The sequence below is a fragment of the Leptonotus elevatus genome, chromosome 1 (assembly GCF_054856555.1).
Source record: "Leptonotus elevatus isolate MCC_2025b chromosome 1, RoL_Lele_1.0, whole genome shotgun sequence".
NCBI lineage: Eukaryota > Metazoa > Chordata > Actinopteri > Syngnathiformes > Syngnathidae > Leptonotus > Leptonotus elevatus.
In genome coordinates, this window is record NC_141239.1 from 11722560 (window position 1) to 11737444 (window position 14885).

The 14885-nt window shown below is 39.2% G+C and overlaps 2 protein-coding genes across 3 annotated transcripts in view; one reads left to right on the plus strand and one right to left on the minus strand.

Moving 5' to 3' along the window:
- The window catches only part of mrc1b (mannose receptor, C type 1b), a 31180-nt gene that overhangs the window by 8000 nt on the left and 8295 nt on the right, over nucleotides 1-14885 (minus strand). Inside the window, exons 5-24 of one of the 2 annotated variants that reach the window (XM_086074659.1) lie at nucleotides 14589-14699; nucleotides 13393-13530; nucleotides 11981-12157; nucleotides 10049-10203; nucleotides 9850-9963; nucleotides 9157-9272; nucleotides 6782-6930; nucleotides 6431-6630; nucleotides 5817-5932; nucleotides 5642-5714; nucleotides 4730-4883; nucleotides 4587-4625; nucleotides 4341-4504; nucleotides 4201-4262; nucleotides 2677-2777; nucleotides 1287-1429; nucleotides 1015-1120; nucleotides 803-927; nucleotides 687-731; nucleotides 444-546 (exon numbers count right to left, since the gene is read on the minus strand). In XM_086074659.1, the coding sequence (XP_085930785.1) occupies nucleotides 444-546; nucleotides 687-731; nucleotides 803-927; nucleotides 1015-1120; nucleotides 1287-1429; nucleotides 2677-2777; nucleotides 4201-4262; nucleotides 4341-4504; nucleotides 4587-4625; nucleotides 4730-4883; nucleotides 5642-5714; nucleotides 5817-5932; nucleotides 6431-6630; nucleotides 6782-6930; nucleotides 9157-9272; nucleotides 9850-9963; nucleotides 10049-10203; nucleotides 11981-12157; nucleotides 13393-13530; nucleotides 14589-14699 (2391 nt within the window). Of the gene's footprint in view, nucleotides 1-443; nucleotides 547-686; nucleotides 732-802; nucleotides 928-1014; nucleotides 1121-1286; nucleotides 1430-2676; nucleotides 2778-4200; nucleotides 4263-4340; nucleotides 4508-4586; nucleotides 4626-4729; nucleotides 4884-5641; nucleotides 5715-5816; nucleotides 5933-6430; nucleotides 6631-6781; nucleotides 6931-9156; nucleotides 9273-9849; nucleotides 9964-10048; nucleotides 10204-11980; nucleotides 12158-13392; nucleotides 13531-14588; nucleotides 14700-14885 lie in introns of both variants that reach the window. The other variant, XM_086074650.1, reaches the window with a different exon arrangement.
- LOC147180892 (MAM and LDL-receptor class A domain-containing protein 2) overlaps nucleotides 10179-14885 on the plus strand; it is a 52739-nt gene continuing 48032 nt past the window's right edge. The window contains exon 1 of the mRNA XM_086074636.1: nucleotides 10179-10212. The gene's annotated coding sequence lies outside the window, so the exon portion shown is untranslated. The remainder of the gene's footprint in view (nucleotides 10213-14885) is intronic.

The following is a 14885-nucleotide window of genomic DNA, read 5'->3' on the forward strand; positions in this document are numbered from 1 at the left end:
TTGCAAATGTTTTATTTTGATTCAAATGGAGGAGTACACAAATTGAGAGAATATTTACTGTTGAGAGGCTGAAATTTCAAGGAGTTGGACAATTTTTCAAAAATAAATATTTATTAATTTAATCATCAATCAATTGATTAACCTTTGGACCTCTAGTCACAAGTCATAACACCAGTTAGCCAGAGGATGAGCTGCACTGTGTTTGCTTACGGAATAGACGTGGCGAAATCATGGAGATGTTCCTCTTCCTGTATCTTTCCTAATACATTCCGTGTGAGAACTATAAATGTTCTGTACCGAAAACTGTTCATTAAGCATAAACTGTTATGCCCATATTTTAAACACAATTTGCATGGACTTTTTGAGGGTGCGTGCTAACTCCTTTGAGATGCTAAAAGTGGTGCATGTTTGTAAATGGCGTGTTTAAGATATTCTGTACATACCAAGATTTCTGGCACAGATGAATCCATTGGTGTCATTGCAGGACTTAATCAACCATTTGCCAATTCCATTAGTGGGGTTAGTGGTCATGATACAACAACTTTCCTAGTGAAGAGAGACATATTAGTTGTAGGTACTGTAGCGTGATCAACAGCGGATGCTCTGATTGGCTTATCATTAATTATTCAAAATTACAACGGTGTTATAATGTAACCATTCAAATTGGCTAATTCTTGAAAGTGTACCTCATTCCATCTTTGGTAAAAAGTCCCTGGACGCCGCCGATGAATCTAAAAACAATTGAAATATTTAGATACAAAAACCAATGACAGTATACACAAAATGGAATATGTGCACTTACAGAGTAGCCCCAGTTGGTGTATTGCCTTGGTTTCCCGTCGCTCCAAAAAAACGCATCTTGCTTTAAACTGTTTAGGCCGATCCACAGGTCTGCTGCCACTTCAGCCATTTTGGTGACCAAATATGCTGCAGGTTTTCAAAGAAAGACATTTCTTGACCAAGAAAAAACTATGGCACTTCCTTTACAATGTATGTAACGTAAAGACAGCGCACCTTGCACACGCCTCGTGGTTACAGAGACTAAGTTCCCACCCATGGAGTAGCACTGTTTCCTTGCCTCTTCCCAGGTGGTCTTGCGATTACTGTTGATGCTGTAGCACTGGCAACGTTAAAACAAGGAGTACTTTTAACCCTTTACTGACAGGTGAACAGTTTCTACACCAACAACAATCCTATCAATTATTACTAGTGGAAGTCCAAATGTTCTAGTACAAGCCTCTAACTTTAAGAAGTTCTATCACATTGAAGGCCGGCAATATCCTTACCCTGGAGTCAAATTTGGTCCACTTGAGTGGACAGCCGCCTTTGGGTGCAACCGTGGGGGCTGCGGTGGTGTTGACGGCAGCCGTTGTCCCGCGTTTGCAAATCGACTGATGCTCTTCACCGCAATTGAAGCCGCGCCACAAGCCTGCGAACGCGCATGATGACGAGATGAAGTGAAGAGTGGTTTGCAAAGAGAACGTCTGAAACGGTAGTTCTTAACCTTGTTGGAGGTACTGAACACCACCAGCTTCCTATGTGCATTTATCATGTCCTTCTTTATTGAAAAATAAAACATTTTCCTTAAAAGGAAAAAAAATAAAAAGGAGAAAAAATAAAAAAATATTATTTTTTTTTTCTAATTCAAGACATACTGTAGGTATAGGGTTTACTGGTGAACAAAATGAACAAGGGAGAGTAGCATTTTCCTCGAGTCTGGCTCTCTTCACTTTGAATTCAGAAAGCTCGTGTTCTTGCACTCCCCATCTCCATGCAGCTCGAGGAAGTGTTCCTTCAGTTTTGCTCGAGAGCTAGTTGTGCTGTAGCTGTACTACAATTGTTCAACTTGGTATTGCAAATCATGCAGTTTGGACGCTAACTCCCATCACTCAACTGAGCTCTATATTTTTTGAGCACTTTAAAAGATGGAACCAAGGAGCATAGATAAAATGAAAACAGCAGAGGCCCCAGAATTGAACCCTGCGGAACACCGTAGGTTCCGTTATACATGTGAATTCATATTGTTCATATTTGTCCAACCGCTTTCTTTCTTTGCTCGATACAGTATGAAGGGATTAGAATACAACGTCCCACCACAACAGCCACAAGTCGACTCCTGAATGAGTGCACCAAATTCCCTGTAGCACAGATAGGCCAACCAATCTAGTGTGATTACCTGGTCTCGCCAATATACTGTAGGCAAATTATTTTGATGACTTCAGTTTTTGCTTTTCCCCCCCTTTCTTCTCTCCGTCTGTCCCTTTTCAAACTACATACATACAATATACTTTTTATTATTGGTGTATTTTGTTATTGCCCCTTTAAAAGTACTACTGATTGTCACACCCTCCTAAGTGGGGCAAAATTCTTTCTCCGCATTTGACCCATCTACTGAGGGAGTGGTGAGCAGCAGCAGGAGCTGCGCTCGGGAATCATTTGGTGATCTAAACCCCACAATGCTAGGTGTCAAGCAGGGAGGCAAATGGGTCCCATTTTTATGGTCTTTAGTACTGAACCCACGACCTCCCACTCTCAGTGCGGACACTCTACCACTAATCCACTGAGCTGGTGGCTTTGTTGTCTGTCCTCTCTCCAACTTCATACGGTATAAGCAGGTGGTAATGTTGTCATACTGAATACTTCTGTCTATATAGTGATCTTCCAATGTGTACTCACCCATAAAGTAAGACATAGCGACACAGTTCTCATCGTAGCTATTTGTATTAGGTTGGTCTTCGTCCCATCTTTGGTACCCCACTGACGTACCATCCATCCACCTTGAGTGAAACAAAAAAGGAAGATTATGCTACAGTGCTTTTACAGTTTTCTCGCTTTCTCAGTTGCTTTTGTACATTTCTCAGATCAGAATTGAATTTATCAACACTAGTTCAACTTTCATATCATTGTCATATCCATCCAAATGATTATGTATAATTCACTCCACACTATTTTGGCGTAATTCATTATTGTGATGTGGATGAGAATTTGTGGCCCAAAGGAAGTTGGAAGAATGCACTGTAATTCCTACAGTAGTCAGGTTTCCATTCAATTGTTTCAATTTTTAAAGCAAATTAACTGAAATTGCGCAAAACGGATTTGCGACTTATGCCTGTTTCCATCTGTTCTTCTTTCGCGAATATTGAGAGGGGACTCCGCCGCTGTAGGTGGCGGTATACACCAGAGATGTGATCCCCCAGTAATTTAAAAGAAGAAAAACAGGAAGCGACTGCGCCGTGCGATGACATGATGAGTTTGCGTTTGTAACTCTGAATAAACCGTAGCGTTTATTTGTTGTTTTCCATCTAAAATAGCATTAATATTTGCTTCTTTAATTAATTCCAAAAAGATTTCTGTTTAGTCATCCCCCCAAACTTACCATACTTTATCGTCCGATATTGTGTTAGGACTACAAATGAATGTGTGACGTAATATCCGGTCAAAACGTACAACGTTTATCCAGTCTTGCCCGCGGCTATTTACAAAACCTGTTTTCGTCGCCAAAATCCACCCCCTCTAAATGTAAAACTTTTTTTGCGAATTTTGGGCCCTTTTTAAAATTTCTAGCGTTTACATTCAGTTTTATATTTGCATTTCTTGAAATTTCAAATAAAAAATGAGTTGATCGAAACCCAACTAATGTTGCATGTACAATTTCCCCTAAGGAGATGTTCATTAATTAGAGATAGACTGATTATCGGCCGGGCCAAATATTAGTGTATTGAGCATTTTGACAAATATCAGCATCGGCCATTTTGAAGACTCACACAGCCGCTATTAGATCTATTTAAAGCTGTTAACTATTTATTGAAATTTTCAGGTTAACGGTTTAGGATATGCTGCTGACACCCGGAATTCTCTGCACCTTCTGTTTTTGTTTGGGATTAAAACTAAGATAAGAGAAAATTTACCATTTCAGAAATTTTGGACTGTAGAAAACAATGGGGTGCTTTATACTTGTTTAAGATTTTATTGAATTCTTTAAAGGGGAAGTCAATCAAAAAATGTTCTTTACAATCATATGTTCTATGCACTGTAAACACAGCATTGTGATTAATATTGCCTTTGTGGAACATGACCTACACAGCAAAAACAACCTATTTTTTCCCCCATCCCAGGGTTGCGGCCATTTTGCCACTTACTGTCGACTGAAGATGACATCACAGTTGCTCAGGGCTTAATCATTCAGTCATTCCTACTCACCAAAACGAGCCATCTAGGTCCACTGATAAACCGATGTAGTAGGTCCCATAGCTTCTGGAAACCTGCATTGACAAAAACAAAATAATCAGCTTTAACAGCTCAGGTTTTAGCACCCAGCGAGCCACTGTAAGCGTCGGGACCTGTTTCCATATGAAGATGTTTTCGGCTTCACTGTTTATCGTCACCAAGTCACCGTGGTGCTGCTGGCAGTAACGGCGAGCGTCTTCCATAGCCATTGAGACTGTGTTGATATAGTACTGACTCCCTCGCCACTCAAGCCAACCGTCCGAGGTCGTGTTAAAGTCTGCTGAGGGGAAGGAGGTCATGAACATCAATGTCAGGGCCCAACCATAACGTGTATTTTGATGGCTGCAGTGTCACATTACCGGTGGCGGTGTCGTTTGGAGGTGGCCTTGGAGTCACTCCTGTACATCAAAGACACACAAGAAATGACTCATTTGTAGCTGGATAAGGTAACCGTATACGTGCTGGGTTTAGGGCAAAATAATCATTCTAGCATGTTCATTACCCGCACGGATCTCACAAATCCAGTCATTGAAGCTCTCACAGTGGATGTCGTTCCATGAGCCTGTGTCGTCGGCTCGATATATACGGAACTCGGCACAAGATTCTGAATTTTGAAAATTGTTTGGCTCGCCCTCCTGCCAGTGTAGGAAGTTTACCTGTGGGCAAACAAGGAAAAAAAAGTATTACAACCTTTTGTCTAATAGGGGTACAACGAAAACTAATTTTAGTCAAATTTATTTATTTATTTTTAAATATGTGAGTCCACTGAATCGAACCAAATAGAATTATTCCACTTTAAAGTGTATCATCCTTGAAAGTTTAAGTGATTAAAAAAAAAAAACTAATTAATCACACAATTTTCCACAGTCAAACAATCAAATAGAAACCTTTTTTCTAAACACCCCCCCCCCCCCCCCCCCCCCACACACACACACACACACACAATGGAGTCGAGGATTTTGGGGACGACAAGCTCTACTGTTCTTGGTCTCACTTTTTGTAAGAAAAGTGCGACTTCTACTCCGGAGCGACGTATAGTCCCAAAAATACAGTAATCAAAATTCAAATGAATAAAAAATTGTGTACATTGAATGACCAACTAAAATTAACTAGGTAGATAAATATATTTTTTAAATACATAAATTAACAAATAATATAAATAAAACAAGCCGATTCACAATATTTCCAGCTTGTGAGGAATATGTTGTAAATTGAACATTAATATACATAAATAAATGAATGAAATGATTGTTTGAAATATGTTGTATTTTAATGAAGGACTGCAAATAGATGAGCCAACAACAAATAATGCACTAAAAATGAATAGATCAAGAAGTTACTTACATTATATATTAATGAATAAATTAAGTCATTTTACAATATTTGTAGCTTGTGCCAATTGCAGTGCACTTACCGGGGATCCATCGCTCCAGACATAACCGGCACTTGGGTCAGAAATATGAAGTCCAATCCAGGCCTTTCCATGGCTGCGTCAAAAAACAACAAACATAAAATGTGAATATGATAACACGTTCTACATTTCAGTCCTGTTTGCCTTGTTTCCCCTGCCCCCTCAAAACAGTGCGTACCGTCCCACAAACAGCTCAGAGCTACTGTGGATGCTGAGGAGATCTCCTCCAATGGCCCGACAGAAATCTCTGGCCTCAAACCAGGTCTTCTCGAACGAACGAGGACCTGTAAAGAACTGGAGGGCGAGACCGTTTAAAAATATATTTTTTTAATGAAAAGATTAAACAGACAGAAAGAGAAAAAATTATTTCCTGACTGATGTAGTCAATCTGCAATGTGATTTAGGGTTCTGTTCCTTGTGGATAAATACATTTAACTGACTAATAATAATAATAACAATAATATTTAAGGTAATTTGAGCAAATACATTTCAGTGTTGTGTATCAACCTGGTAGCCCTTTGTATTAGTCAGTCCCCAAACAGTAGCACTTATCTTAAAAAATGACACTCTAAATTGAAAACCCACATAAGCACAGGAAGAACATGCAGATTCGACTGAGTTCTACCGCTGAGTTTCGAACCTAGAACCTCAGAACTGTGAGGCTGACATATTACCATTCTGCCTCTTGCATCATTTTTGATGGCGAGACCTTTGAGTCATTTACTCTGGGAACAACTCGGAAGTCAACCAGTGTCACAATTTCATTCACAAAACTCAATTTTCAAGACAAACCTTGGAACAGATGTTACTCGTTCCTGCTCTTATCCAGCCGTCTGCACACTGTGGGGGGCTGACGGTAGGCGGGGGCGGCGTCAAGATCGCCCCTTCGGCCAGATGCTTGCAGATGTATTTCTCCTTATTGTCGCAGGGCAGCAGATCCCAGAGGCCAGCGAAAATGCCAGTTGTCATAGCCACGCAGCGTTGTCTACTACCTTAAGTGATAAGAGGAATAAAAAGTATTTATTCTCTCTCTATTAGATGGTTTTCGGCCACGAAAGAATGTATTTTGATGTAACGGACGAATCTGAACGCTAAGAATGATAGCTTCACCGTGTATACACCTCCATACAAACAAACACATACCTGGCATCTCATTATTCCAGTGAGTAAACTTGACCGCGTTGTCATTGGTCCACACAAACTCATCGGTGTTCTTTTGGTTTGAAAGGCCCAACCAAAAGTACTTCTCAGGCCTTGCCCCCACCAAGCTGATCAAGAAGGCGTTGTCCACCCTGGAGACATTTAAATACATACAGTAAGTACTTTACATTCTACATTGTCTTGTTCAAGGATGCATTTCGCGAGTGGGTCAATGGCCCATCACATCCACAAATTGGTGTTGTATTGAAAAATAAAATCTATATTCATTCCAATATTTGCATTTAAGGCGGGCATATTTTGTAAAAATGACTTTTTAATTACTTTTTATACAAATACAGTGGTGCCTCGAGAAAGGAGTTTGAGTTGGTTCTTGACCACGCACATAACTTAAAACACTCATAGATCTTTCTCCATGGAAATGAATGGAAACACCATTAATCTTTTCACGGTTCCCCTAGACCCCCCAAAACAACAGAAAGTCTTTGTGTTTTTAATTAGAAAAATAAAACTCTATGAAATTTCACTTTAGAAAAACATACAATTATAATAAAAAAAATGGACTTAAAAATAAGTCGCAGTTTTTTGTCACACTTTTTATCCTACTATTGTGCTGTTCATTCTGGTGTACGTGCCTTGGGGGCACAGGTATACGGATATACTGCACTGGAGGGTCAGCTCCTCTCTCACTTTCTCAGTGCAGCAGTAAGATTAGTCATTCTTTGCAGATGATAAAAAATACATGCCAGTGAGTTTTGTCATATGGTCTTTCTACATGTGTTGCTGCATGGTTTGTGTTCAGATATCCGTCACTAAAAGCGAAACAACACCGCCACAAAATGAATAACTGAATAATTAAGGTCGCAGAGACTATGTGATTGCTTTAAATGCACAAGATGAAATTGTCTTTGTTTTATGTTTTGAGTGACAGTAACAACCAGCTGACACTGGCAGTAAACAGCATGTTGTTGTTGTTTTTTTTTTATTTTTATAAATAATGTTTACAAATGATATCTACCAGATAGGTGGTTGTTCTGAAGAGAGTTCAGTCACTTGCCACCATGCGCCACTTGCATCTCAAGTTTGCACACACAGGTCAATGCAATAAACTAACAAATAAATAAAAGAAAATTGCCCGATCGATGGCATGTATCTAAAAAAAAGAGAGTAAATTAGGTCAAGATTAGGTGTGATGATCGTATCTCAAGGTCATATGGAAGGTCCCACAGTAGAGAGAGATCCTTGGGGTTTTTGTCAAAAGCATGTCACAGAAATGCCTGAGAATTGTTTTAAATTGTGGGGGGAAAAATCTATAATTGTGTCGTTAAAAAGGGAAGTCAAGTCAAAAATTGTACTTATAAATATATGACATTTTAGAACCTATTATTGTCAAGAAAATGTTTAACTTGACTTCCCCTTTAAAGAATGCTGCTTTTCCACTGCATACCTAGCTAATTGACTCGGCATGGCTCTACTTGGTTCTGACACTGTTTCAGAGCCAAAACGACCGATAAATATTTGCTGGTAATACAATGGCATTCTCCTCTCAGAAGAATATTACAGCATCATTTCTACTAGGGGTGTTAGAAAAAATCGATTTGGCAATATATAGCGATATTACAGCACGCAATTCTTGAATTGATTCGATATGCGGCCGAATCGATTTTTAAGCATACATTTTGTATGGGAATATTCAACAAAACGCCTTACTTAGGGTTAGGAGTCACACGTTAAGCATGGAAGAATGGTATATTAATGGAACATTAAGCCTTGATATTTTATTTCAGTGCTGTTCAAACATGAAACAGACTGCAACCTGTTAAATGCAGTGGCTCATTTTCAGAAAAATAAATACATTTTCATACAAATCTTACAGTGTACATGTACAAGTTTACTGATTATTATTTTCTAAATTTTAGTTAAAAAAAACACACGCAATAATCAATTTATAGATTCGCATCGGGATTAATCGGTATCGAATCAAATCGTGACCTATGAATAGTGATACAAATCGAATCGCCAGCTACTAGGCAATTCACACCCCTTGTTTCTACCAGGTAGGGCTGTTCTTTTTAGATGGTTTCGCTAATATTGAGAAACCGTTGGTCAGACTGACAGGAAAATATACAATATAATAACCCCATTTTGGTTTGTTAGCCTATTTCATTCTGACAGATGCATTCATTGCAGTGCCAATCAACTTTGAAGAAGTCAATGTGAAGTAAAGTCTCTGCAGGACATTGGTTTAAGAAAAAAACATGTAGTTTTGTCTGTCTTCTAATCAAGTGGTTAATAGCCCACCAAATATATTTTTATATAAAAACTAGAGTACACTGTTTTGAAATATAAGTTATTCCTACCCGTTTGACACATCAGCCAAGTAGGAATCTGTTGCTTTGCAGTCATTCTTGGCTTCGTCAAATGTTTTGGTCTCCGTCCCCACAAAGTAGCAGTAGGAGCCATGTCGTTTCCAACCCTGGAAAGCACATTCATTCAGGTCAAAATGTCATCATAATGGGTCAGTAAAATTTAATTGTTTCAGTACTTGAGTAGATTTTTCAGGTATAATCTGTCCTTTACTTGAGTATTTAGTTTTTTCAGAACTTTTTACTTTTACTTGTTCTATTGTTGAAAGCTGTGAAGTTTCTGATATTAGAAAAATCTTTGTCTGATTTAAAAATTAAATAAATACATACATACGTAGGCTGTGGACCTGCGCATACTTGCAATTCGGTATCCGCAAATTCACCTAGGATTTTTTTTTAAATTGACAATTGAGTTTCAGCATGCCCACAGCCTACCTATATGTGTTGCATACCATTTACAATTTGATTTGAGTCTCATGATTTTTTATTTTATTTTGCAAACTTTTTACCAATTGGAAAGGGTATTTACAAAGTCTGCTGTTGTGTCAGATTTAAAATACATTTATTTTCACTTACAGGGACGTCTACTGTTCTCTCTTCTTCTTTTTTTACAAGCTATTTGTACTTCTATTCTGATCTGATTTTGTGTTTTGCCATCTATGGATTTTAACTGAAAACGTCACTCACAGTTTTGCAGCCAATATCCATATGAACTTCATCTCGTTGGTGGTTCGTGCTGCTCTGCTTCATGCAGACGAAGCCGTGTTTCTCATCACAGGAGCGGTCTGCCCAGTTGCCATTCTGCAAGCACAAATAATGTTCCCTTTTAAATAATGTGTTTATGACCAAAACTAACAAACAAACAAAGCAACATTTTGCTTCTTACCTCGCCCCGAATGAGAACGCAGTCCTCGTCGTACGTCAAGAGGGTAGGTTCTCCATATTCCCAGCTGGTGAAGAAGACATCCGCCATGTCACTCCACTCGAACAAGCCCTCGGTCTTCCTGTCGTTCAGGCCGATCCACAGCTCGTCGGTAGAGGCTGCATACAGTGAGTGCGAACCCACCTTTTTAATTGCCAGCACGGTTTTTTTTTTTGGTAACATTAAATCATTAATTCAGTCAGTCTCTGAACCGCTTATCCTCACTATAGGGTCAGGTTGAAATTGTTAAAATATGAGCTACAAAGTAAAAGGCTAGTTTGGCTAGTTTTACTGTGGCACGGTCAGCCCATTAACCTTAGCATTAGCTAACTGGCGCCTGGTGGCACGAACAGCATTAGCATCATAGTCGAGCGTAATTAAATTCGTTTGAATAATTTGACTGGGTATAAAAGCGAATACAGTACATTATGAAATACTATATTATGGGATAGCACACATGTTGGACAACTGAAGTTTGAACGTTTACATTTAGAGAAATGTCAGAATCAACGACCCATCTGAAGGAAGATCTAACTATTTTGTTAACATTGGGATTTTTAACTACATTGTTGCAATATGCCTGGCGGAAAAAAAGCTGACGAAATTGAGGAGATAAAATCTTCTTTTGCAAAACTAAAATAAATAAATAAAAATGCACGAAACTCTTCTCGCTGTTCAAATTCAACAAGGAAACGGTGAGTAATTCTGAGAGAACATAATTAATTGCAGCGTCCATTCGTCTGTTAGGTTTGTTTGTTTGTTTCCCCCCGCCATCGGCGCTTATTGGTTTCGTCCTGCCTAAACAACGCCTGATTGGTCCGAGGGAAAAAAAGATCGGCTGCAAATTTGTCATACAGGGGCGAATGGAGGAAAACACAACTTTGGTCATGATTTTGGTGAGGAATTAGCATTTTAACATGGCTAAAAGCTCCAAAACGTTGATTTTTTTCCATGTTGCAGTCCCTTTAAGTGGGCTAATCTTAGGTAAATGGTCATCATGGTCTGTCTCTCCCCAAATCTTTTCGTTATTTCATGAGTAACCCTCACTCTCCAAGTGTAGAATGTAACAACTGATCATTTTATTTTGTCTCCTTAATTTGAACATTTATTTCTCCGTCTTTGTTGTGTTATTAATGCAAACAAAAATATATATGTTGCTTTGGAAATAAATAAGTAATGTAAATCATAACAAAAATGATATAAATAAATAACAAACCTGCCTTTGTTACCTCAACATTTACCACAAAACAACCGGAAATCCTTCGAGTCACATTTAAACAGCTTTATAATTACTTTCTTTTAATCAGTCATTGTGGTGTCTTGTGATTTTGTGTCTGTGCCGCAGGTATATTGTCTGCCCAAGGAAATGAGTCGTAGTGCACTAAACCATTTTATTAAACCCTCTGCATTCTGCAATATGCTCGCACACCTGTTAGGGTACACGTACCCCTGGTTGGGGAATACTGCTATACATGATTGTTTTGTAATTGTCGCTGGTTTATAAACAACGCAAAATGGTTACGTAGGTCATTTTGTCAAAAACATCTACACATCTGTGGAGTTGAGGCCCAATTTAGTTGACTCTTATAATGCTAAGTGCAATTAACACAATTGTTCAAATAACTACATGTAGCATTAAAAAAAAAGTCAATTATTATCTCAATACCATTTTAAATGAAGAATGGTGAATACGGCGCTAACTGAAGGCTAGTATGTAACCTCAAAATCTCTCTCAATGTAAAATAAGGACCCCTGTAGTAATATTTCAGAATAATTTTAATGCAGCATTATAAAACGGTAAACGTTACTATTTTTACATTTTCAAACTGCTAAAACAGACCACTATAGTTTTTGATTTAGAGACTTTGACTGCCACTAAGTTTTGTGTTCACCCACCGTATCCCAGTTGAGAGATAACGAAGCTGTGGTCCTCAATGTTGCGCATGCTGACAAGCTCCCCCTCCTCCTTGCGACAGTCCTTCTGCGCATCGGACCATGTTTTGGGGGTCCGAATGAGATGGAAGCAGTGGCCGTTGTACGGAATCCAGGGGCTTGAACAGAATCCTTGCTCAACTGAAGATAAAAAAATAAATAGACATTTTGCTCCATGACAACATAACAGCAAATACAGTCTTATGAGTTTAATTTGTCGTGTAACTCATTTTAGTCATACACAAATTAGTGTTGTTCCGATGCCGATACTGGTATCGGTAGAGGCCCCGATACTGCATTAAAACAGTGGTATCGGTATCGGTGAGTACTAACAAGTAACATGCCGATACCATTAATTCTGACGCTAATATAGGATTTTGGCTGCATCGTCTTGCTCATGCACGACATTCCCTGATGTGTGACATGTTCACTGCATGCCGAGCTAACATATCCTATTGACCCTTGAATACTCTGAACCAATAGCAGGACAGCTTTTTCATGTTGAGAAAAAAAAACTTGGGTATCGGTATGGTATCGGCATCGGACGATACTGCAAAGCTGGGTATCGGTATCGGGGGCCAAAAAACGGTATTGGAACAACACTACACAAAATCAGTTTTCCCGTTTGAAACGAATGCCATTAATACTTCCTTGGCGTCTCCCAAAAACTGTTTTAGATCAGATCCGCTAGCTTAAAGCTAATCTATGGAGCAATTTTGCCCCAAAATATTTGATGACAAACATTTTCTAATTAGCAGTTAAACACCTTAGCTGTTTACAATGGATACTCCTGCAAGCCTCTGGCTAATAGTTTTCATACCGGAGTTGGGTTCGAATTTCCCGCCCTCTGACTGCGGATGTGACATCATGCACGCATTGTGTACGTGAAGGAGGAAATGTGCAGTTTTATTTATTTTTAGCCCCACGTGTCAATCTTCTGCTTTGTGCAGCTTTAATGCCAACACACAATGTACAATATGGTAAAAAGCCAACGATGAATTAACAACAAACTAGCATCAGCGTTGTAGTCATCACCCTTTGAACAATTTCAACACAGACAGTGCAGCAACACATGTAGACAGACAACATACTCACAGTGGATACGAGGCTGGAATTAATGGCATTTTCATTCATTACAATATTAGAGAACTATATTTGGACTAGATACAAGTGGTTTGCGTAGCAAGCGTGGTCACGTAACTCATTAAACTCGTATGTAAAGGTACCACTGTACCAGTAATGTTTGATATTATTTCAAACATGGTTTACCTATAAAGGCCTTGCTCCAAATAGATAGCCTTCCTCAATCTACAGTTGAGTAAATAAATGCCCACTGTGGCCACTGTTTGCACTACAAGTGAAAAAGGATGGCGTACCTTGTGGAGGAACAGGCGGCGCTCCGGGTTTGTAGCAGATATAGCCAATCTTCTTTGAGCAGGGAAAAGTTTCCCACCTGTGCTGCCCAGCCGAGTCCAGAAGTGCACAGTTGTGACCCGGATAAGGAAGCGGGAAACCTAAAACAAGATCAACATCCATGATTCTTTCTTTTACTGTAGCAGAGTCTCTGCTGGGGTGGACTGGCCATCTGGCATACAGGGCAGATGCCCGATGGGCCGGCGTCTTTTGGGGCCGATGCAGTGCTTTTTAATCATTATTTTCCTCCATTTGATCTCACAAAATCAACCCACGATTTAGAAGGACTAGTCCAGGGTTCATCAATTCCGGTCCTCAAGGTCCGTAGTCCTGCAGGTTTAAAATGTTTGCGCCTACCAACACTAGGCGCAAACATTACTAGGGCTGGGCGAATATAGTCAAAAAATATAAATTTTACAGACATTCAAGACGATTACGAATTTAATCGATTTTAATCTAATAAACCCAACAAATATTTATTTCAAGGTTTCATTTATTCAAAAATAATTCCTGTGCAAAATGTTCAGACAACAATAATGTATACTGATTCTAAATTAGTTTTGACATACACTTAACATTCATATTTTTTTCTTAAATGCCACAATTAAGTAGTTGGTAGCTATTGTAAACATGTCTTGTAAAGCACCCATCCAGCATTCTGCCACAAAAACATTTGAATGTAACACAACATAAGAACAACAACTTTCAATAATCCTAAAGACAAAATTCGATATCACGATTTAGCAAATTTTCAACGATTCGATTTTTAAAATGACGATGTATCGAATTCATTTGATTTATTGCCCAGCCTTACCTGATACTAAAGATCAGGATCGTTATCAGGCATGCTGATGAGCCGATTATATGAATCAGGTGTGCTAGTGGGCGGAAACATCTAAAACCAGCAAGACTCTGGACCTCAAGGACCGGAATTGGTGAACCCTGGACTAGTTCATGAATCCATTTAGAATATAGACAGCAAACTGTACCAACATAAGTCAATATCAGTGTCAGAACTATGTGTTAGGCGAGGTCATCAGAAGACAGGCCAGGCTTAAGTCAAAATGTCAGGGCTGATTTTTTTTTTTTGTGCCAGTCCAGCCCTGAGCAGAGAGTTGACTTCAAAAATCAAAGCCTTATTTCCTGAGTGAAAACTTACCACTAGCCCATCTCAGGAATCGCATGGGCTTGTTATCCGTCCACTGCCAACCATGGTCGGGGTTCAGGACCAGCCCGATCCAAAGCTTATTCTTCACATTTCCTAATAGTGCTGTGTGTTGTCAACAGAGGGGGCAGGGCAGGTACACACAAAAAAGAACAGGGTGAAGAGGTTGTTCCTCTTTTTTCCCGCCCCAGTGGTTCCTCATTTTTCTTGCTTAATTACAAGGTCGCCAACAATCACAAAAACTTCTCGGGAACAATTACGTAAAACTAATCGGGAGATAGTAGTGTTAGT